This window comes from Zerene cesonia, chromosome 16 (assembly GCF_012273895.1).
Source record: "Zerene cesonia ecotype Mississippi chromosome 16, Zerene_cesonia_1.1, whole genome shotgun sequence".
In the NCBI taxonomy this organism is placed as follows: Eukaryota; Metazoa; Arthropoda; class Insecta; order Lepidoptera; family Pieridae; genus Zerene; species Zerene cesonia.
The window spans coordinates 8,155,116-8,181,679 of NC_052117.1; the positions used below are offsets into that span (position 1 = coordinate 8,155,116).

The 26,564-nt window shown below is 34.8% G+C and overlaps 1 protein-coding gene across 1 annotated transcript in view; it reads right to left on the bottom strand.

The window, feature by feature from the left end:
* The window catches only part of LOC119833097 (acyl-CoA:lysophosphatidylglycerol acyltransferase 1), a 216,960-nt gene that overhangs the window by 87,053 nt on the left and 103,343 nt on the right, over positions 1-26,564 (bottom strand). Inside the window, exon 4 of the mRNA XM_038356978.1 lies at positions 15,826-16,040. Within this exon, the coding sequence (XP_038212906.1) occupies positions 15,826-16,040 (215 nt within the window). The remainder of the gene's footprint in view (positions 1-15,825; positions 16,041-26,564) is intronic.

Genomic DNA, 26,564 nt, shown 5'->3' on the forward strand with positions numbered 1-26,564 from the left:
TTTTGGTATATTTTGTACTGTAAGTCAAAGATGTATGAAATGAAATAAATAAATAAATAAATAAATAAATAAATAAATAACTTAATGAGCTATTCAATGTGCTTATTCACCAAATAACCTTACATGTGAAGTACCCTCCAAACTAATCACTTTCCCAGCTTACGAAATTTCCAAAACGCACTTAACTTTTCAAAGAGACCGCCTTCTCTATACGGTCCCTAAGATTCATTATTAGATAGCGAACACAGATACAGCGATAAGCGAGAGCGAGAGCGACTTAATAGATTACATTTATGACATTCTATTCACTACAGATCTGCTATCATGTCGAACGTCACTTCACTACGAAGAATTGACAGTTCCTACAGCGTAGCATCGTTGTACGCTCTGCTTTGAGTTTTCGCAAACGCATCCGCTGTTTATATGAACGCACCCATACAAGAGGGTCGATGATAATGGAATTTCAATCAGCTACAGGGTATTGACAGTGTGAAGACGCCGCTTTGTGGACGAATGGCCGCCCGTGGCTTGAGGAGTATCTGCTAAATGGATTTGCCGTGGACGTGTCACCGGCCATGTAATATTCAAAGGTGATTTTGGAAACTATTATGCGACGGACGTGCGAATGAAAGCCGGGAGTGGTTTTTAAGCGCGCGATAAAACGTAAGCTCTGATGGCTGATCGGTGGGAGGTGGGTTTTTTATTGGTCTTTTGGATTACCGCTGTTCCTCAATACAGAGCTTTAATGCAGCTCGTGCATCGGGGTTTACTTTTTACTATCAATTAGGTTATACTAGTGCTTTAGATGCATGTTTATATGCAGCTATATTATCATATAGCTGCATATAAAGCTGCCGTTTCAAGAGTTAAGAAGAATATATTATGTGAATATAATTAATAGTGTATTTTAATTACACTCCAACAATTGTTATCAACAACAAGTTGCTTACTGTTGCCCGTACCTACATTTCAAATCATATCGATCATTACCCTCTCTCACAATATAGAAGTTAAGAAGATCCGTCAAATATAATACGTTATACATGTGATATAATTCTAATGTGTTTTACTTCGTAGGTACAGACCTAAATAAAAATTTGTGCCTCGACAGGAGATCAAATTCTAGGCCCACGGCTTAACCAAGTAAGCCTACACAAAATTAGATACTAAGCGATCAAATTAAGAATAAGATCGACTTAGCGCCATATTGTGACGCAATAAATGTTGATCCAAAATCCTACTTATATTAAAAATGCGAAAGTTTGTAAGGATGTTTGTGTGTGTGTTTGTTGCTCTTTCACGCAAAAACTGCTGAATCGATTGCAATGAAATTTGGTACGTAAATAGCTGGACAACTGCAATAACATAAAGGCTACTTTTTATCCCGATATTTCTATGCGATACGAACTTACGCGGGTGAAACCGCGGGGCGCAGCTAGTTATTAATAATAAGGCAAGCAATAACAATTGCATTTTAATATGATGTTGAGACAAGCAAAATAGAAAGACACGTAAAATCACATAAACCGGTATTGGTCAAAAAGGATTTTCGAAAAACCGTATTACCTATCCTTAATTGGAATAGTATTAGACAGTATTTATCGTTTCTAAGTGTCTGTGTGATTACACAAAGTTTGATTTAAATCAATCCCTTCAAAGTGGGTCAAAATCGAGTCTAAAATAGTCGGTTACATACAAACATACAGATTAAGCTATATAAGCGTGTTACAGAAGGTTTCTAAGACTTTGAAATTTAGCATTACTCCAAATTTAGTATAGGTTTTTTTTATTTAAAAAACGCCATACATAACTACATCATCTATCCCATATTCCCATATCCCAACCTATCAATCCCATCAAATGAACAAAGAGTAATCTCAAATGGAAATAAGCTGAGGTTCATGATTAAGTGAGCGTTGGAAAATCGTTGATTAGCCGGATTTCATTCTACTGAGCAAGCACACCGTTGACACGATGTCGTTACGATTCGATTACATATCGTGTCGGCGACGTGCGCTTCGTCTGAAAATATTGTCTTGGGTATTCGTTAGTTAAAATGTTAATTCATTGGTACGTTATATGTACTATCGTAATGTATAATTTGTTATATATACTGGCGAAGCCGTCCTAATTTCATAGATTAGAAATAGTACCGAGAGATGTATTTTAATACCACGTCACATAATCGGTTCAACTCGCTAAAAATGCATCCTACTAATATTATAAATGAGAAAGTTTGTAAGGATGTGTGTGTGTTTGTTGCTCTTTCACGCAAAAACTACTAAACCGATTGCAATGAAATTTGGTACGTGGACAGCTGAACATCTTGAATAACATATAGGTAGGCAACTTTTTATCCCGATATTCCTACGGAATACGGACAAACGCGGGTGAAACCACGGGGCGCAGCTAGTTGGATATAATTCTGAAATCTATTCTCATTGCTCCATTACCTAAGCCAATGCGAACATTTACACATACTATACACAAAATCATACATATACGTTTTGCAATACAAATATAAATCTAATATATAAAATTCTCGTGTCACAGTTTTCGTTGCCAAACTCCTCCGAAACGGCTTTACCGATTCTTATGAAATTTTGTGTGCATGTTGAGTATGTCTGAGAATCGGCCAACATCTATTTTTTATACCTCTAAATGATAAGAGTAAGGCAAAACAGCGTTTGCCGGGTCAGCTAGTTACCTATAAGCACAATAAAACGAAGCGAAATAATATCCATACAACATAAAAAACCCCAAATATATGTAGAACAAACCCCAACCCCAGAAATGATCTCGCAACGAAAGGCAAATTGGCCTCACGAACTTTTTGAGCTCTGATTAATGCCCCGCTGATGTGGCTCGGTTGATTTTCATAATGAAAACCGGGAATCCGTATAAGTATGTCTACTCTCGTGCGATGATAATACACGTCCTTGTGGCAAAAACAAATGTGAATTCGCACAACGGCTTGTTACAATCGCTTTCGTATGCGGGATAATGCAATTATTTTGCTGGCGGTACAATTGCGGCGGGCGAATTTGGAAGTTTTATAACGAACACAATATGTGGTAACTTCTTAGAATCAAATCAGGAGTACATATTATGTTTCAGTACCTGGATGACAGAGCTTTGCTCGGTTTTTTTTTTGTTTTTTTATAAATTGTGTTTTTTGGAAATTATATTTAAGTATTATTTTTCGCCAACAGATGTCAGGAAGAGTTATAATAAATTGGGACTACTCAAACGCCTCCTATTTGTTATAAAAGTAAGTTTAAGTCGATAAAACACGACGATACTAAATTTTATGAAAATCGTTGGAGCCGATTCCGAGATTCCAATTATTTATATATATATATATACAAGAATTGCTCGTTTAAAAATATAAGATAGCCTAATTAGACGATCATGGAACACAGTCGTTTGGTAAATACGTATATTGTACAAAACTGTGTAATTTCATGTGCATCTATTTAATATAAATTTGTATTTTAGTGTTAAAATAAGTAAATAAATTACAAATTATCATATTTAAATTCAGTGATTCAATGTTTACTGTTTCAAAGATTTCAGCAAAAAAAGTTTTATAGTAGTTTTGTGTTTTTATTTGAATGGGGACAAATTAAAAACCCGTTAAATATTTCGTGATATCAACATAGTTACGACCACATTACCGGTAACACTCTCCACTATAATCCCGAACAATTAGCGAGATTAATCAAAATAGAAGCTCTAAATTACAGGAAAGATACCAACAGACGGCAAACATTCTGCAACAAAGCGCCAAATATGGTGCAGTAAATTGGCTTGTCGCACTGACCTGACCCCTTACGACCTAGGTTGCCTAGAGTCCTGGGTTGATGTTCGAGTACCATTAAATTATTTCGTAACAACGCATGCTTGTGGCTAAACCTTTCTCAGAACTAGATTACAATATGCCGTCTTGCTTTAAGTTGTTTATCTCATATTATATTACACTAATGGCCAATTTTTACCTACAACTTATATTATCATTTTATAATCAAACTAGCTGCACCCGGCAAACGTTCTGCCTTACTCTGATCATTGAGGGGCATGAAAAATAGATGTTGGCCGATTCTCATAGATACCGGATAAGCACAAAAAATTTCATCAAAATCGGTCAACCCGTTTCGGAGGAGTATGGCAACGAAAACTGTGACACGAGAATTTTATATATATAGATATAACATTTTCGAATATTGAACTATAATTAATAGTGATTGTGAAATGCTTTACTCAGAAGTGTCCCTTGGAGAAATACGTATCAATTCATTTTTTATTCGTTACATGGAGTACATCGCTAATCTTTGTTTTGATCATCCTACTAATATTATAAGTGCGAAAGTTTGTAAGTTGGTGTTTTTTGTTGCTCTTTCACGCAAAACCTACTGAACCGATTGCAAAGTAAGTGAAGCACACCTCTAAACGAATAAACACCTACACTACCATACTTTACTGCACTTCCATAGAGTTCTTCTCGAATACAAAGCAACTTATAAATGAATAATTCTTTATCCACCACACATGTCCCACGAACCCCGCATTAAAAGACAAAACTTTCCTGATTACGAAGATAATGGATTCAATTAGACTGACAAATTAAATTTTCACTAGGGGACCTCTAACCTGTCTATTGCGAAACCACATTTAGGGTTTTGGGACGAAAGTGAAAAGATCCTCGTGGAAAACGCTTATTCTTCGAGTGGATGATTTATTTCTATGTGGAAAATATATCTAATATTTATTCGTGTTAAGTTAATATTGGATCCAGGGACACGCCAGGCACATAACACACACAAGAAGAACTAATTCGATTACCAAGGCGGGATCACGGGTGGCCGAATGGCTAGGCGTTGCTACGCTATAGCAAAAAGACGCGAGTTCGAATCCCGCCTCGTCATAATTTTATTTCTTTTCTTTAAAAATATCTCATTTATACATAATTTAGCGAGTGAATCACTCGATATAATTCAGATCGCTTACAAAATAGGACCTCGCTTACACATTCACGGTAGCACGGTCCGTTTCTATTTGTAGAGAAGCGTATTTTATCGAAATATTTTATTCAGCGTCGAATGTGTTCATAATTTATCGATTTTCGACCTTATTGTATGTGTATAGATATATTTGTTGCACGCTACGTGCGAATCTCGTAATATTTCTGTAAACGAGGGTTTACAGTGTCGGCATATTTTAATATTTATCAGTCGGTTTCTTAGAACAGGGAAAAAGGCTTTCCCTTTGAACTTCGTGTTTATTATAATTCGTAGTAATAATTAAATTGTTTGAAAATTTACTGTAGCGTAACTGTATTAAATACAATTAGGTACTGTCAATAAATCAAATAATTATACCGACAAATACAAATTAATATACTTATTCAAAGGTTTGCTTGTGAATAACGAGCTTCTATATGAAAAATAATATATTATAATAGTTAAAAAAAAAACTAAAAAACACGCTTTTATCATATTTAGCAAATTGAAAAATGGAATAATTTAATCAAATTAGTGTATTGTCATCGGTCCTCAATAAATCTACAAAGTTTGAACGAAATCTGGCCGTTTAAAGTGGGTCAAAATCGCGCCCAAGGAAGTCGGTTACAAACAAACATACAAACATACAGGTGAAGCTAATAAAAAGCGTGTAAAAAAATACTCGAGACGTATTGCATTGTACAACAAATAAAATATCCAAATTAGAGAACAAGCACCTTAATCCCAAACAACCACCACAAAACCGCCGTAAAATCCTGCCCCATAGATCGCATAATCACCGAATGATTCCCCATTACTTCCACACTAATATACTCTCCACAGTGAGCGCTGGAAGCGTGCCAGCATCGCAACTTGTGAAAATTTCAAACGAAGCCTTACTTGCTTGTAAAACTTTTTTATTTTCCATCGCATTCGCTCCCGACCCGTTTCCACGTCTCGATGTTAGTAAATAATACATATTTTCTCACAAATGTTCGCTGCAAATAGGTCAGCCCCGGCTTCTTAATATCGCTTTTAAATATACCATTCTGGTTTCTATGCGCATGTGTATTTGTGCTATTTTCCTATGACTGTAATACCATTAGAGCTATCAATAGCAATTCATTGATTATTTCTAGTATTAACTAAAAGCAACTGGAGTAGAACTTTTCCTAAAGGCAATTCATACCTTCTGTCGTGTTTCTTTGAAATTAGTTTTCTTTGGTTCTTATAAAATGTATTTATTATTTACAAATGAAATAAGCATTTTTCCAGATACATCAAAAATTTTTTGCAAGTGTAACCAGACTTAAAGAAACAAATTTGTCATACATTATTTATCATAAAAACCAACATAACATTACACGAAAAATATAATAATATTTATTTTCTGAATATAGATGTAGAAACATCTGTCCAAAGAAATTATATAAGAAGCTCCACGCCAGCTTCCATCTTTTTCACTTCATTAATACAATTTTCTCATTACATCTAGTAGAAAGTATTTCCATAGTCGTCTTTCAATTTTCAAATCACACAACACACACATACAAGAAATCTAAACCACACAAACACAGACTGCCAAATTACACTAACAATATAACAAACGCTGTATCATCATTCAAACCTCAGTCCCAATTTAGCAAATCCGAGTTGCATTATCTCCTTTCTTTACATTACAGGGTCTCGCGCTGCAACCAAGATAAAGCGAGAGCGGAGAAAATGAGTAAATAAGTGCTTTTATAAATTACAGAGAGAGCTAATATTCATTCGTTATTTACAATATAAGCAAAAACAGTTAGAAATCGAAGCTATTGTTGACAATGTTTCTTTCTATTCAGGGGGTTTTAAAAAACTGAAATTCAACTTACATAGAAATTGTAAAATGTTACAAATTTGATAAGATATAATGAAGAGCACCATAAAAATGTTATCTTCATGTAACTGAGTAATTTAATAGTGTTTCATGTCTTAGTAAATCGCGTATTGTTATTTCTGAACACAATACGTACGCGTGTAACGTATACGTGTGCGTGCGGCCCTATGTATCGACACGGCCAATCAAGATTGATTTCATTGATTGTGTGAATGTGTGTGCGCGCCTTCTAGCTCAAGCAGTCGCCTTCAGCAGTCCGCTATCGCTTCGGTTATCGCTTCGCTCATTAGATCACACACGGCGCGAACAACCTTTCTGGCGCACTGCCAACCGTTTCAAGCTCAAACATTGTTCTATTTTACCAGTCGAAATTTCATATCGGGTCACGGTTGGCGACTCAGCTGTCCAATTAGTATTGATTAGGTCAGCTGTTATCGATGAAATCCTAATGATTGTCTTTTATATTGAGCTTGTGATTCATAGAATTAGTATACTTGAAGTTTAGGATCATATATTAAGATTTATATTAGGATCTTGAAAGGTTGAGATAAGGACGCCACAAAAATGTGGCTTGGCTGCAAGCTGTTCGAAACGTTACGTAAAGTAATGCGACTCCGCTTTGTTTTCATTTTATAATTAATATGAAACATTACCCAAGCTGTTTTCTTTAATCCAAACATTAAAATTTTGCTTTGGAAATCATGTTTATCTTCATCCCTACTAATATTATAAATGCGAAAGTAACTCTGTCTGTCTGTCTGTCTGTTACGCTTTCACGCCTAAACCACTGAACCGATTTTGACAAAATTTGGTATGAAGAAAGAACTGAACTTGGGAAAGAACATAGGATACGTTTTATCGCGGAAAAAGGGTAGAAAGGGTTGAAAGAGGGGATGAAAGTTCGTTATTGTCAAACCGATTTTGATGAAACTTGGTATGAAGATGGAGCTAAACGTGGGAAAGAACAAACCATACTTTTTAATGCGAAGAAAATACTCCTTACCATGTCGCGCGATATAAGCGAATTCTACGCGGGCGAAGCCGCGGGCGAAAAGCTAGTAATTTATAAAGAGGAAAACTTTGTTTGTTTGTTTGTTTGGTCGTAATGAATAGGCTCAAAAACTACTGGACCGATTTTAAAAATTCTTTCACCATTCGAAAGTTACATTATCCACGAATAACTTAGACTATATTTTATTTTGTAAAAAAATAGGGTTCCGTAACATATCTTTATTGAAACATCCAAACCAGTATACCTATAAAGCTGAAGGGTTAGTTAGTTCGTTTGATATTATTGAAACTCAAATATATAACTCTAATCGCAATAATTCAGCTATTCAACTGGACAGCTATATATTATAAAGCTGAAGAGTTTGTTCGTTTGTTTGTTTGAACGTGCTAATCTCAGGAACTACTGGTCCGTTTTGAATTCTTTCAGTTTTAGATGTCATACAATAAAAGTATTGAGGGAGAATTTAGGTTTTATATGTACCACGGGCGAAGCCGGGGCGGACAGCTAGTATATGAATAAAATAAACTATTTTTAATATCTCACTACGAACAACATTCTAAACTTGAAAAAAAGCTTTTAAACAATTGAACGATCTAACGATTAAAAAACTGTTTATGCTACATGTGATCCCACAGTTTAAACCTGAAATAGATCCAGATTTCAACTCGGAATATAAACAAACATGCAAACATTTAAGAGAGCTGTCAAATTGGCGGAATCTCAAATGTTAAAAGAAATAAAAATATAAATAACACCACATAAATTACGATTCCCGCCCCCCGGCTGTAAATTGCGTCTTTAATTATAAGAAAATCAGGTGGCAAGTGAATCCCTCCACTCCCCCCTAACCTGTGTATCACGATAACTTCCGGGTGTTTTTATAAACAAACATAATTAATAAACTTCTAGATGCGGCTTATACCAACATTTTTAGTTTTATAATATTAAAAATTTAGGTAGAAATATTTGACTAAACATATGCGAACATATATGACAATAACCATTAATGTGTCTAATAACACAACAACACGTTTAACTTATATAAATGCTGATTCATATAAACATATATCTGCATACAAAACAAATACCGAGTAGCTAAAACATCTAAAACACAGGGTGTGTTCAAAAATCTCAAATGAGCTGGGACCCCTTCATTAGCTCGGACAGAAATCGTTTTGCGCCAGCTGCTGCAAATGTAAATGGAATGTTTGAGTAATCGAAATATCCATACTAATACAATGCAAATTATCTTTTGTATTTATCCTACTCATCCTATCCTATCCTACTAATATTATAAATGCGAAAGTTTGTAAGGATGTGTGTATGTGTGTTACTCTTTCACGCAAAAACTACTGAAACGATTGCAATGAAATTTGGTATGTAGATAGCTGGAAAACTGGAATAACAAATAAGCAAATATTTATCTCAATTTTCCTACGGGATAAGGACTTACGCGGGTGAAACCGTGAGGCGCAGCTACTACATTTTTTTATTTATTTTTTTTTTATAAAAGAAAGCGGACAAACGAACAAGTGGTGCGCGTGGTTATCGAGCGATCACCACTGCCCATGACCCTCACAAGAGTCCCTGTGAAGGTGTTGCCGGCCAACATTTGTACATCTATACAATAACATTTATAATATTAGTAGCATAGTAGGATAGGATAAATATTGTAGAGAACAGCCTTAGCCTCAGCCTTCTATGTCCTGCCAGATCGAGTGACTTTTTTTTGTTTTTGAAAGCATAATATGTTAAAAACTGTAATATGGAAACCGTCTTATCTTTATAGTTTGTAAGTAAATGGAAAGCAAAGTAAAATGAAATGCTATTATTTGAACTAAACATTTATGTACTTTTATAGATATCTAAGATATAGAAAACCATAAAAAACCAATGCTATATTTAGCAATCGTAATATCAAATTCATGCATATTTTATTTCAATTACACTTGAATCAATCGACAATCGGACAGCGAATCACAAAATAAACACGAAAATAACATAAACATGCACACATAAATCATCCCTATGCCCGTGTGCTACCGATTAATTCCCCATGTACTTTTATATAACAGTGTCCGCGCAACGTTGTATTTCTTCGGGACTTGTAAAGCGATTGAACTTTATTAGTTTTGTCCATAAAAGGGGCAGGAGCAGTAAACCTGCATCGAACGACTCTACCGGAACATACAATGTTTTTAATAGTACGCGTGTGGTACAGACCGTGAGACGTAGCGAAATAACCTTAATTATTTGTAAGGAAATGATTTCTGAAGAAAAAAAAGGTGTGTTTGACGATAGAAGTGAAACTTCAGTAAATCGCCAAAGAATGAGATGAATATATATACAATGTAAAATAGTATGCATATTTCTGTTTCATTCTTTGCCGGCTTCATTCTACACATTTTTGTATTTGTGTCTCTTACCTGTCGTTTTTTTTCCGTTGCATCAGGTTTGAAATCACAACGATTCTAATAGTCCAGGATCCATCGCCCATTTTTGCACTTGATTACTATCAAGCTAATAATCCGTGAGTAGCTTTATTTTGATGAGACGCCCAATAATTTCCGGTACGAAACTTTCGATTGTGGTAGCTAACAGAGGTAGCAAGAATAAAATATGTTGATTTGATGATTCTCAAATATTTATTACTAACTGAATTTTTTTTTTGTTTAATCTCAAGACAATTATCTAAATTATTCGAAAAAATATTTGTCCTACAAAATCTATGGTTTGATCAAAGAGTCCCCTCTTTCCGACATGTATCGATAACGAGGTCATCATAAATGATTACTAACCAGTTGATTTTTTTTTTTTTACTTAGTTAATATTCATGTAATTTAACAGACATATTGTCCTACAAATTGCGCGGTACATTATCCCGGTCCTACGCTCAGAAATTGTTAATACCACAACACCATTTTTCTCATTACTACCTGTAGGACAAAAATATCATATAATAGGTTAGTGTGTTCTCTGCCCAAATGAAACAACGTCCTACAAGAAAACAGGTATGTATCACTAGTCCGACAAGAATTGTAATTTTTTCGTTTTCCTATTTGTAAAATAAGATACAGTGAAAAAATCTTTTTTTAAATTTAAATAACTTTATTTTTTAGTAATCTAGGTACAAAAATTTATATATATATATATATATAAATACACAATATATAAAGAAGTTAATCTTCATCAGATTCATCTGATAAATTTTCGCTACTAACATATATATCATCTTCATCTGTTTTACTTTCTTCACTCGTGATATCTGACTCTGTAATAACATGAAAAAATTAAGTAAATTATATAATAATGAATAATCAATCAATACATAAAAATAGTATTAACAGGTTACCTTAGGTAGGTTACCTGACTTACAGTCAGAAGATAATTCTTCAAATGATGGACTTTGGGGACCATCAAACCAATAATATTCATATTTACCATCAATTATTGTCCATCCAAAATTTTCTGGCAATTTTTCCGTGGGGCACCGCATGTGTGCATTACACCATACATTGCAGATGAATACAGTTCGTTTAATTTGTTGCAACAATTCTTGTTTTGTTGGTGGCAAACTGGAAGGATTATATCCTACGATTTTTTGTTTTAAAATTTTTTCATTGTCATTTTTTGATTTATACCCTGTCTCAAATAACTCATACCGTCATATCATTGCTACCTCTGTTAGCTACCAAAATTGAGAATTTTCGCATAGGAAATTGTTGGGCGACTCATCGAAACGAAAGCTATTCACGAAGATTCAGCTTGATAGTAATTATTTTTACATCAAGGATCTGTACTACTACTTTTGAGCGTAGGACCAGGATAACGTACCGCGCAATATTAACTAAGTAAAAAAAAAAAATCAGCTGGTTAGTAATCATTTATGATGACCTCGTTATCGATACATGTCGGAAAGAGGGGACTCTTTGATCAAACCATAGATTTTGTAGGACAAATATTTTTTCGAATAATTTAGATAATTGTCTTGAGTTTTAACAAAAAAAAAATCAGTTAGTAATAAATATTTGAGAATCATCAAATCAACATATTTTATCCTTGTTACCTCTGTTAGCTACCACAATCGAAAGTTTCGTACCGGAAATTATTGGCCGTCTCATCAAAATAAAGCTACTCACGGATTATTAGCTTGATAGTAATCAAGTGCAAAAATGGGCGATGGATCCTGGACTATAAAGAAGTTTCACTTCAAAAATTTCCTCAGTACATCTTATGAGTTCACTTCACCGGCATACTATGTTATGATACCTCAATAAATTATTAAATACGAAATTACAAATACGAAAGTAACTGTCTGTATGTATGACTGTCTATTCACGCCTATACTGATGAAATTTAGTACCAAGATAGCTCGAGGCTTGAAAAAGGACATAGGATAGGTTTTTCCCAGAAATAGCACGGGAATGGAAAACTTGCGAGTTTTACTTTGACTTCGTTAGCAAAACCGTGAGTGGAAAGCTTGTATAATATAATATATTCACTAAATTAGATATTTTCACGTACATATGAATGCTTAGTTTTTAATAATCACATCATATTTATCCATGCATACGTAGTGTAGGTACCTGTCAGTGTTCGGTAGTTGGTATTTCTATTCTTATCTCAAAAAAGCATAAAATAATAGTTATATTTTTATGACGCGCCTTGAGACGTTTTATTTGGAGATACATATTTATTATTCATGCTTTATCATACTAAAAACTACCTATAAATTTTACGGACATAGTAACAGGAACTTTTATATGAACTAAATGATCTAACCTATATAGAATTTTTTTAATAGATCAGCAACTGATATATTTTAATTCAATTTCATCTGCTTTATACCAAAGCTCGTAGCTTAAATCCTATTCTGTACCTAATATGCAGTTATCCCCACACAACTACAAGTGAAACTAGACTCAATTACATTGTAACAGAATCCAATATCCAGCGCAAGGGAACACGAGAGCTCGTCACTTCCGCTACAGTTTTGTTTTGTTAACAAATCATCAATTTTTCTTATCGTTACGCCACATCCCAGGTCAATAACTTATTGCAATTATACGTGTGCCAGTTTTTATGAACTTCTACATTATACTTTAACACCTTGGAATAGATGCTATAATGGATTGTTAGAAAATGATGGCACTTGGAATGTAATTACGCCTACAGTATACTGGTTTTTGTCTTGTAATATTAACAACATTTACTTCATTGGAGACTATCTCCATATCTGAATGGATCCAAATATCTTTACATACGAACTTTCATATTTATTACATTAAGTACCTAAAACTTTCATATTATCCTGACTTCAAATATCTTCAAATACAGTATATGTTTATAATAAACCTAAAAAAGAACCAAATCCGACAGAAAAGAACACACATGTTTGTATACACGTACAATTCAGGCCAATAAATCATCGAAACTAACCATATCGTAACCAAACCGTTAATACCTATTATAATCCGTGCCAATAAAGAATCGAAACTAACCGGTCCCAAGCGATTTTCTACGCATTTGTCATTCCAGGCACCGAAGTAATCCCACAAAAAGATTAGCGAGGGCCAACGCAACGGTTTAAATTCTCGTTAATAATTAAGTGACAAAATGTAAATCTTAATACCTTTGAAACCCGTTTTCGCTTCGCTTTGTGCGGGATGGAAAATGCCGAAAAATCCGTGATAGGATCCCTGGTTATTCGGATAAGGGAATTGAAACATTTATTAAAATGTTATTTAAGAGTTTATCATATACTAGCTGTTCGCCGCGGCTTCGCCCGTGGTATACGTATAGTCAATATCACTCAGTGAAGTTGCAGCTATCTAACGGTGAAAAAATTTTTGAAATCGGTTCAGTTATTTTTACGTAAAACATTCAAACATACATAACAATTTTCCTCCTTATAATATTAGTACAGATTTGTTATAACGTTTTTGAGTCATCAATAGTAACCGTGTGAGTGCTTATACTCACAGATAAATATGAATTAAGCTACAATTTGAGTGACGGAAAATCAGCGGAACTACAAAAGCGAAAAACCTTCATAATATGCACGCGAGCCAAGACACAGGTGGAGAGTTCTAGCTAGCTAACTTCTAGCTAATCTGAGAGCGTGGATTCACAGGCAATATAACACCTTTATTATATAACGTCTCGACGGCTATGGAACGTTTATGCCAATAATGCCCATAACATTACATACTTTACGATGTGAATGACGCTCGCACGCATTCTATTCTGCCGCGAGCGTTGTTGCTGTTAGCAGATAAATACGATCAGGTTTAAAGCGTTGATGCGTTATTGTTTTTTATGTTTAGGCGGACAAAGTTTTACACAGAAATCGATGAAAGGATTTTTTAAAGAATCATATTCGCACGCGGCTTTGCCTTGTTTCATTACAAGATAGACATCCTTTCAGTGCTTTATAAAGAAAAAGTTCTATTTTATAAATTAAGGTATCATTTACAATATTTTCTTGCTGCCAAATGCCAGAGAATTATCTAGAAAAAATAGTATTAAGCTTCGGTTTTTTTAGCTTTAGTGCTAACAAAGAGTCAATACTTTGAATAGTCCGATCAAAATAGACATTTTACATAACAAATAAAGCAAAAGTGCAATATTTTGGAGACGTTGGTTTCGCTATTGTAATTAAAATGTTGTGTTGAAGTAGAAACTTCCTGATATGATAAAAATCCAAAGTCTCAAAATTCGACCTTTGACCCTAATTACTTTTGCAGCACAAAGTGAGACCGATAGGAACTTATACCACGAACTAAATTAAATCTCTTTTATCAATTACAATTTGTAGCTAAACCACTAGATAACGAGATCTCAATAAAAATGCCGAATCATTTAGAAAGATTGACACAAAATTGCTTTTAATAAAAGTGAAGCACACTTTTTGTTGCTTCGTTAAATAACAACTTCATTTTATAATTAGGATTAATAAAAATTTATATCTAAAGTGACTTAATTAATGTTAAGTCTATTGCACTTCGGAAAATAGTTGTGATTCATATACCTAAAGAAAAAGAGTTCTATGAGCGAATTGAAAAAAAAGGTGGGCCCAAACAACCACTGTTTTAGTTTGTTTTCTAAGAACTGCCTGAACATTTTTACCAAAACCACCAACATATTGGTGTTAGACCAAATCAAAATTAAAGCGACTACCCGGTAAGCACCAGCGCTCAAATAAATAAAGAATAATCAAAATTGGATCACCCAGTCGAAATGTAAGAGGTAATAAAGCACAAAAAAACAGTTGAATTGATAACCACCTTTAATGTTTTAAATTGGTCAAAAAGTATCTTGCTTTCACCCTGCCAATGTGAGCGTAACTCCCGTACCTCTTCACACTGCTTCTATCTCTGTACCGTTCCCGCACTACATCTATCTCTTTCCAATAAAAAAAAAACCGACCAAATATTATCACGGAGTTAATTATCATCTTCCAATAGCTCATTAACGTTACACAGACATTACCTCGTTAAGTTTAAACGCATCGTGCTATTGAAAGCTATCTCATTTAATGCAGGCCCGATGATATAATTGAATAATGCGTACAACATGGCTTCCGCGATGACAGATTGCGAATTGAAAATTAATATCGGCTTGATTATGTTTGTTTGGACGTATTTAAAACGCAGGAGTTCATTTCGTATTGAATCTGTTGTGTGACGTAAAACAAGAAACCGTGATATTGAAAAAAAGTTAGAAAACAAAAGACAATAATGCTGACGAATGAAATTGTTCAATTATCTCCAGATGCAATGTTTAGTTGAACCTAAGGATGTTTTCATATTACATAGAGAAATGTGAATGGTTGGTGGTGATCGCTTACCATCAGCGAACCACCAGCTCGTTGCCCGCTAAGGGATCAAAAACTAAAAACCAAAAATTTTACTCTAGTCTAGTCGTCTAGAACTCACCGCCTGTATGAAGAAGTCCTTATGCAGCACGCTCACGATGCCGAAGTTGGTGAACTTAAACACGCGGTCCATGATCCACATCAGGTTGGAGAGGACCCCAGGCCTCGGGTTCCAGGCCGTCATCAGTATCGGCACGTCAGCGGTGCTCTGGTGGTTCGCCAGCACCAGGGTGCGCTGGTTCGTGCATACCGCCGGCTCATCACCGCTTTCTATTACTGTGGAGAAGATAGTAATTAAATTTTTGTTAGTTGTAGCTTTAGGAAATTTAAGGTAAATTGGAACTAATACTAAATATATAATATACAAACGAATCCAACTGGAATTGGAAAAACACACAATACGAATATAATTGTTCCATAACACAATTGTAGATACAGCCACATCAAACACGCTCCCCATCCTTTCATTTATCGCTATCATATAAGTTTTCCTTCCCATTGTAACCGACAATACAGTAAATATTAAGCTCGCACCGTTTTCAATATATCTCTTAAAGGTACCCTTATCAAAATCCATCTCCATGTTATATGTCACGTTCGGCAAATATGGAGCCGTAAGCGCTCTCCGCAAATAAATATTCCACCACAACGCTTGCTGGTGGAAAAATAGAACTACCCTTTATTTATGATTTTTTACGCGAATGCCTAAATGTGTATTATGTATGTGTAGAGAGAAGGAATGGACTGGGAAAGCTGAGGACTGAGGAAAAGGAAACGGACCTCCGGCTCCCCCATTCACAGTACGAAACACAGTTGCATGCTGCTATTTCACGGGGTGTGCTACTTCCCCAGTGCGAGCTAGCCCAAGTCGTGCCGAAGCGTGCTCGACTATCACATTAAGCATTATGTATGTATATGCGCCTTTAAGTTTAGACTTTTGAAGTAATTTGAATGTAGGACAGTAATGGAAACAAATGTTGAGTTAAATAAAAAATATATAAATATCTTGTCTTATTTATGCCAATATTATACATTTAGACGCTAAAGACTTTTTAACGAAACGTCAAATTAAGTAAAATATTAAATAATTCGCGTATAAACAATAAAAATAAACTATATAATAAAATCGTGTATCGAGCAGCAATACATTGATAAAATGCTAACAGTGTTTTATACATTTATCAAATTATCCACACGTATAACATTTATTTTGTATAATAAAAGCATGAAATTGTGTGTAATACATATTTTTAATATCATAGTCTATCATATTAAGATTGTAGTTAAAAGTATTGTTATTAAATAAAACATCCAATACACTTTATATTACTCGTTTATCGGTACATAGCGTTACACTAAATTGTATTTAAATATTAAACATGCTAGTTCAATAAAATTTACGTATTTATTGCACGCTGTTGCACTCGGGTGCGGCAGTCTAATGGCCTTAGTGGCGATTCAGCCCCTTGCATCGAAATGGCCGTGCTGTGGCCTAAATGAATATACAGTAGTGCAGTTACTTGATTAGTTTGTTGTTTTGTTCTACAAATACATGTATCGCGCTGCATATATGTATCATGTATTCGCCCGCATAGTGGAAGACAAAGAAGAGACAGTCGCGTTGTTTTGAGCGTATAATTCCCGTTTCCGTGGCATTTCCGGGATAAAAACTATTCTCAATCCTTTCTTGGGTCTCAAACTAGATCTGTACAAAATGTCATTAAAATAGGTTCAATGATTTAGGCGTGAAGAAGAGACACGCAAAATGACGGACAGAGATACTTACTTTCGCATCTACATTGCTTACAATGATCATAATATTCCGCAGAGTTGTGTGTCTTTCACCCGCGTAGGGCTGTTTCCCGTTGGAATATCGGGATAAAAGTCGTTTATTTGTTGTTCCAGTTGTCCAACTGTCTACGTACCCAATTTCATTGTGATCGGTTGAGTAGTTTTTGCGTGAAAGAGTAACAAACATACATAAACATACACATATATCCATCCTCACAAACTTTCGCATTTATAATATTAGTTGGTTATGAAAATAACTGATTATATGATTTTTATGATAACACCTAAATACCTAGATATCAATGTAACATGCCACAACAAAGCAATCAAAATACATGATGATTCAACAGACCATCATCATCATCAACTTCCAAACACAGTAAGTAAACAAAACATTACAATTCCATCTCGCAAAGAGGCTTCGCCCCCGCCTAGACATAGATTTAAATTTCAATCGACGTAAAAAATCACAGCATTACCATAACAAAAAAGGCCTATGCATTTTCCGCTTGGTACTTAAAATAAATAATGTCAATTTAAGATTCAAATTACAATCGCCTTAAGCGGGGCGAGATTCCTAAATAAATAATGTTGCAGCTATCTCGAACGCAATAAAAATTATTAACATTTTCATGAACTCATCGTATATTTAAGCATCGTTTTTATTTCGCATCTCTCTAACTGTGCGGAATGTATAAATGAAATATTTTCGTGGGTGCACTGTAAGAAATTTCTAGAAATTACCTTGGGGGCTTTGTTTGCATTGACGTCATATTTCTAATAAAGTTTTCGCTTGCGTAGGTAATGGAGAAGATCGACAGTCCCGGGGTTGTCCCTGCATTGCTCAGGTTCCTGTCGGACTTTCGACATAAAACTTATGGTATGTCCTTTCTCGAGTCATACTCTATCTTTATGCCAAATTTCGTCCAAATCGGTTAAGTAGACGTCAAGAAGAGACAGGCAGGCAGATTTACTTTTACATTTATATTATTAGTGGGCATATTATGCTGCAATGTAAATAACAACTAATCTGTAGATCTTTTACAAGACTTGAAAAATGTTATGTATGTTTCAGAAATATACCCATCTAATTTGGATCATTGTCCTACCCAACTAAATTAATTGATAACTTTTTACTTTAGGAACATTAAAACCTAAAACCTTTACATAAATATACCGTTTTACTCGTGCAAAAAGTGCAATTTATAAATTAAATATCCAAACGTATAATACAGTACTCCACGAGTTGTAAATGGCCACGGTTCCCCTCAAGGGATTAAGGGTCCTGTTAAACTTAAACGTTTTTCACTATGTAGCGTTTCTCTCATTGCTCAGCATTCACTCGTTTATTTTCAATGAAAACTGCTTGCTAAGGAATTAATTATTTTCATAATAAATCCGCAATAAATATAAGAACTTTGCGTTCAATTGCCCCAAAGGTTTTCTTTGGAATAAGCATATTTCTTAGAATCCGTTTTATTTGATCTCTTTTTTTATAACATACAATTATAAAAGTATTGCGACTTTTGTGATGGACTTTGTGGATAATTATGCATACTTTTCGTTGGCTGGGTTTGTCAGTCTTCACCAGAAATCGAGCCATGTCCTTGTGCCTCGCTTACTTCATACACTATATATCAAACAACCCATCAATGCACCTAAAATCTAAAACAACCTGATCAATAAATGTCTAAAGTTTTAAATATATCAAGCTATTTGCCACATTGGTAATTGAATCAATTTTCTATATGATCAACAAGTAATCACTACATAGCATAAAACAAGGTCGCTTTAAAATTACAAAATTACACAACAGATTTTGTTTTTTTTTTTTAAAAGAGTGATTCAAGAAGGTTTATATGTATATAACATGTATTATTGCTCCCGTGCGAAGCCGGGACGGGCCGCTAGTTCGTGGTAAGAAAGAAAGAAAATAATATTCTTAAACACAACAAATTAATAATCATAAACACTGTTCTAAAGTAAAAAGAGTCTTGATGGATTGGTGTCATTACTAAATGAACTGCCCATCCCGTCTTTCAATAAAGGGTTTTATACAAATTAAAAACCGTTATCAATAGACGAAACATCTGAACAAAGCCCGTAATCTCGAGCAAGACAAACGTTACAAAGACGTCGTCGAGACGTTAATAAAAACAAAATGAGCCAAGAGAATCCGAGACTAAATGCAACGTTTAATTAATAAAGCAATCTCTTTGAGTCGTTTAATTACAGGTATCGTTTCTCCTTCAAAATCGGCTAGAGCCTTGATTATTCCTTATTTAAACATCAGATAGGCTTACCTATTATTTGGCGTTTTGTTTTCGTCATCTGATATTCATTTATTTATTCAGTAAAACACATTGTAAAATGTTACTATTGTTGTTTATGCTCTCATACATAATACAAGCGATAAAAGGAGAAACTTTGTTAAGGCATGGTATAGATTTTTCAGAGAAAATTTCAATGACGAATGGACTGAATTATTATTCATTTGTTTAATCGCTATTTTATAATGATTAAAGAGGAATCCGTAAATCAACTGGCCTGTCTCTTTGCTATAATCAAGACTTAGAGATACAGTTTTACATGATAAGATGTGATTGTTATATATACTTTTCCAATAAAACTTAACAAGACATAAAACGATCACGCCATACCCTTTTAGGATACTCTGCATATCCCATATCAAAATGTAGGTTACAATTTCTGAGTAGCTAGCAGACACCCCAACAAACTATCTGTACTAACGGTACTAACCTTTTCAGCGCAATCGGCTACTGTTTTCATAATAATACTTAAAGACAGAACTAATCAAATAAATCCCATCTATATCCATGGCCATTACGACCAAATCCGTATCAATAAGGACCCCGCTGACGATATGCCATGGAGGTCAAGGGCTGAGGCGGCACGCTGCGCCCTGCGGGAATCCAGCAAATAACAGCTATCAGCGTATTGAGACAAATAATTAAATTATATGGATTTGTGTTACAGATTTATTTAACGTCTATCAATAAATGCGACAGTGACTCTATCTGTCTGTCGCTTCCTCGCGCCTAAATCATGGAACCGATTTAGCTGAAATTTAATAGCAAGATTCTTTGACTACGCGGTAGATAGTAACCTCTCTTTGCCCCTTAAACATCTCATTCGCCTGAGAGGACAATCTCATTCCTACTGCAAGGTAAATTTTGCCTATCACTAAAAAAAAATCCGATCGCACAGCGCCCCTACCTCTGCGAATGTTCATGGGCGGAGGTGATCGCTTACCATCACGCGAATCACCAGCTCAGTTGCCCACTATTAGATAAAAAACTACAACAAAAAAAAAAACCACACAGAAACCATTTAAAATCTACAATGACACCAATTTGATATTATCTATATACATAAAAGAAAGTGGTGTTAGTTACACTATTGATAACTGAAGAACGGATTAACCAATTTGGCTAAAAATTTGTGCAGAGCTAGCTTGGACCCAGGAAACGGACATAGGGTAGTTTTTATCCCGGAAATCCCACGGGAACGGGAACATGCTAGAAAAACCCCGGGTCTAAGTTTCGCTGCGACTACGCGGGCAATAGCCGCGGGCGGATAGCTAGTATGATATATTAATTGAATATTTTTTTTCACAAATTAAACGTGTCCATAAGCACAACCATATCCGACAACAGTAACATTTAAATAAACTGCAAACTATAACACGACAATTATGTATTGTATGCGAATGAAATATACAAACTTAATTACAGGATTATGCACTCAGTAAAATCGCTCGGAAAACTCTAATGCCCTGCGGCGCAAGGTTACAGCTTACGTTCAGCTTGCGTTTGAGGACTGTATGTTTGTATGGTGTCCATCGTTTTCGTATAAAGAGAGATTTATTTACCATGAAAAAAAGATCACACTACAAACCCCAATAATCACACTACTACTAAGAACATACTAGAAGCGTGAAGCGGTGATTAAATGACAGTGAATAATTACTGAATTTCGTGAGCTAGTTTTAACGCTGCTATTGCATTTTTGTTTGAATTAAATCATGTCCTATACGCTAATGCAGACAAAATCTATCTCCAAGTTAATTTCATATCAATCCAGCCAGCTTTTTTTGCGGGAAAATGTAACAAACACACACACATATCCTTACAAACTTTCGCATTTATAATATTAGTAGGAGGATAGGATATTTTTGCTTTGCTTTTTTGGATCATCCATTCTTCATTGCTGTTATATTACGTTTCCCTCTTTCTTACTTAAACTAGCATACTAATAATATTATTAGCATTAGTATATTAGTAAGAATTAGTGCGATTAGTCGAATTTCCGAAAGAACATGCACCGTAGCGATGCACGTCACGTCGCCGCATTGTAACATGAGTTAACCTTGTACCGAACTGCATTCGTGGCAGCGCGTATTGCATATCGTTCTCTTCGCTAATTCACTTGGTTATACGTTATTGGTTTAGTTACGATGGAGTTTGTTCATTTTATAAATAAACTAGCTGCACCCTGCATACGCTGTTCTGCCTTACTCGTATCATTTAGGGGTATGAAAAATAGATGTTGGCCGATTCTCATAGATACCGGATAAGCACAAAAAATTTCATCTAAATCGGTCAAGCCGTTTCGGAGGAGTATGGCAACGAAAACTGTGACACGTGAATTTTATATTATAAAATAAATTATAGAACGACGAATAGCTTTGCGACCGCGTAGAAGGAAAACTCGCATAGTTCTTAAGAAAAAGAACATGTCTTATTATTTATACGATATCATCATGATGATGACATGTTTTTCAACCTTTATAGAACCTTCATAGGAGGCCTGTGTCCCAGTAATGGGAACATAACATATGATGATTCTGAATTAAACGATATAGATTAATTTTATATACACACATGGGAAATTGCTTTTTTCATGCCAAAATATTATATAAAAGGTTTGGAAAACAAAGGTTACCTTTTAGAACTATTTTCCCGGACAAAACCGGCGGAATTTAGTTAGAAAATTTGCATTTTTGATTGTTCCTCTATCACCTAAAAATCACTGAATGGGTTTTAATGAAAGTGGGCGCACCTGCAGTTGACAGAATATATATTTCACATTACCGTTTAAAGTCAGGGCACCGGCACATGTTTGTGGAAAATTTGTAACAATTAATTGTCATCTGTATTTCATTTTGATAATAGGAGGTATAAAATCGCCCGACCTAAATGAGAACATCATTGCACCTATAGTAAACCATATCATAACCTACAGTAGCATCATAATCATCATCAGCCCATTGCACGGGCCTCCTATGAGGGTTCAGGTCATAATCCACAACGCTGGCCAAGTGCGGATTGGCAGATGTCACATATCGTCCAACTTTTTTTAGATTTTTGTCGATTTTTCGACATTTCGGTTTCCTCACGATGTTGTCCTTCAGTTTCGGGAAGTGGTGATGTAATCACGTGTGGATAAATCGAAAAACCAATTTATTTCTTGCACGCTCAATCGGTCTCGAACCCTCAACTTTTCTCTTTTCCAAGGCCCTAACCACTGACCCACTATTGCTCTGAATCTTAACACACACGGCTATATAACTGCCGTAACATTATACATACAGTCCCTCACTATCTCATTAGTAGCAAGCTTCTTTAAAAGATCACAGAACGGCATACGAGTCGCCCGCGGCGCTCGCAGCGCTACAGCTGCCAGCGTTTCTAAAGAAAACGTACTCAAAGAAATATTCACAATCACAGCAACGTCCTTAGCTTTTTAAAGAACTTGTTAGTTGGATAATTTATTTAATAACCCCGTAAGTAAAAAGCCACATTTCGAATAAACCACATGGAAGCTAACATTTTTATATTTACTAGCGTTACATGTATATATGCACTTGGAGATCACGTACAAATCTAATCTCTATAATCCTGCTAATATTATAAACGCGAAAGTTTGTAAGTATCGATAGATGAATGTTTGCTACTCTCACGTAAAAACTACTGAAGGAATTTTAATAAAACTACAATAATATAGTCCATACATTAGAATAAAACATGAGCTATATAAATGCTTTCTCCTGCCTTGATATCGCTAGTAATATGTGGGGTTATTTATATTACATTACACGTTCATCAAAACATATTCTGTATAAAACATCCCGAATGTCCCTACACGTGTCTGAGCACGGCCTTCGAATGAATTTTAGAGTAAATTCGAATTAAGCATGATTACAAAAATCAACGGAGCGTCGACTCGCCTCCATCGGAGGTTCGTTCAAATATTGATATTCTTAAATCACGATCAAACGGGAGCAAACACGCGAACAAACATAATCGTCGCCTTGACGAGACTTTTACATTAATTACGTATTAACGAATCGTCTTCTGTATTTACGTTTTTTGGTCACGAATTAATTTAAACTATTTTTAGAAATCAAAGATTTTTTAACGGTTTTTGCTGCAATTTATTTCCGCTGTCTTTCGTTTCTATAAATTCTTTATTATCTTATTTCACTTATCTTTATACCTGACTCAATCAACAAATTTTATATATGACTAAATCCGCTTCGCTCACGTTAAAAATAAAACATTTGCTCGGTACTAATTTTCATCCCCTATTTTATCTCCTTGGGTGTAGAATTTACGAAATTTCTTTAACTAATGAGAAATGTTTGAATTTATAAAAGCGTAAGTATGTTGTTTTCGATCTATCAAAGCACAACCCAAACTACTAGACCGATCGAGCTGATATTTGGAATGCATATAGCCACTATGATATAGACATTCACTAGAAAACGATTTTTATAAATTCTATTCCCGAGGATATATATTTAAGGATGAAACGCGGGATTTTAGTTCGTACGATGAAATATATATTTCGACCGCGCGGGCGAAACTGCAGGCAATAGATAGTTTTATATAAATGCTTATAGAAGATTAGCTTTCGATGTAATTTGTTACGCAATCACGCCATAACTACTGAATGAATTTTGATATAATTTGGCGGTGGTGTAGCTTATTCGTTTCATACATTGGCTTCTTCTAAAACACCAGCAAACCGGGAGCCGGGAATTGTGGCTAGTACGTCATAGAACTAGAGTAAACAATAAGCATAATTCATTAAGTATTAACCCTCCTATTTTTGTGTTAAGACTACGCAATACAAATAAATACCACCGTTTCCACCCCATTCGTAGACAGACACATAAATAAATAATTCATAATATCGTCACAATATTGAACAATAATTATTTTCTACAAAAACGTTTACCAACGTTCCTTGGGAGGGAGGTTACTACTCTCAATTCTAAAGGGGACCATATTACTAGGATTATTATATTGTTGTTTGTCGGATTGGTAACCTGTTAGTCGGAAAGATGGGAATCAGAAAACTACATAATGTTTATAGAGTTATGAAAAATTTATGTTCATACTGATTCTATAAATCATCACATAAATTACTAGACAAATTTTGGTGCGATTGTGAGATTGGATAATAAAGATATTGTTCATTACTATTCATAAAATTTTATTTATTTTGTTTTAATTTTATTTTATTCAATAAATAAAATGAAAGCATTATAAAGTTTTTTTTTTCGCTTTTTATTAGATATAAAAAACTAAATGTTTTCTAGTTATAGGATTAACCTTTCATTTATAAAAGTTAGTTATCTATTGAAAACAAACTCGCCAAAATCTTTCCAGCCCTTGATTGCGTTGGACAAACACAATTATTATGCTATGATGTGAATAACGAAAAATTTGCAAATTAAAATAACAATGATTAATAATATTAATATTTACCATAAATCTCGCCTATCAAAGTTAAAAACTCAATCATTATAGGCATAGGGCGCGCTATCGCAGCGATCTCCACCAGGCAACCTAATCGCCCACAAATCAAATAAAATTGTTTCGGTGCATTATAAATAATAACAGTAACAATAAAAAATGGCGACTTGCGCTTTTTCCCTTTATCTATACATAAAATAAAATAAATATGAAACCTTTTTATTCTTATAAGTTTGTTTTGTTTGGTTTGAGTTGGTTTGTTCGGGTGTAATCTCTGGAACGATTGAACGGGTTATAATGGGACTTTTGTATCGCATGTAAACAACTAAATTATATACCGGTATTCCTTTATGATTGGGATCTACTTAGAAAACTGCGTCTAATCGATTTATACGCGAAAAACATAAATACACAACAATCAAAACGCATACACACACACAGTTGCAATAAATTTGCCACAAGCTCAAACACAGACACACACACACACACACACACACACACCTCGACACAACCGCATAAAAATCCCGAGAAACACCGTAAGCGTAAACGCGGCGCACATTATTACGAAGACAAATGTCTCTAAATGTGTTATTACTCCCCCCATCGAGGGTACAGCGACATTACTGTACTGTATAAATAATTCAATAAACACGACTAAGCTTGGGGCCCGCGCGTGCACCAACTGTCTTTGTGTATCAAAAAACCATTAAACTAAATAGACTACGTTGTCCGTAGTGCTTAAAGATGATAGTCAAGTGTATCCACTATCCATTTATACTGGATATGGTTCTATTATTGTATAGAATAACTAGCTGCGCCCCGCGGTTTCACCCGCGTAACTCCGTATCCCGTAGGAATATCGGGATAAAAAGTTGCCTATATGTTATTCCAGTTGTCCAGCTGGCCACGTACCAAATATCATTGCAATCGGTTCAGTAGTTTTTGCGTGAAAGAGCAACAAACACACACACATCCTTACAAACTTTCGCATTTATAATATTAGAAGGATAGTAGGAAGTAGGATTCAGTAGTATTACGTACCTCCTTCGTTTTTGGAAACGTCGGTTAAAAACCATCCCGTAGGCAATTGATAAAGAGTGTGTGTTTAGAATATAATAAAAGTATGTGAAAAATATTGATCACCTGTCAAGCTTAGACATTTACGCTACCAAAAATACAATACACGCACTATTGGAGCAGTCGGATAGAAAAAAAAAAAAAAAAA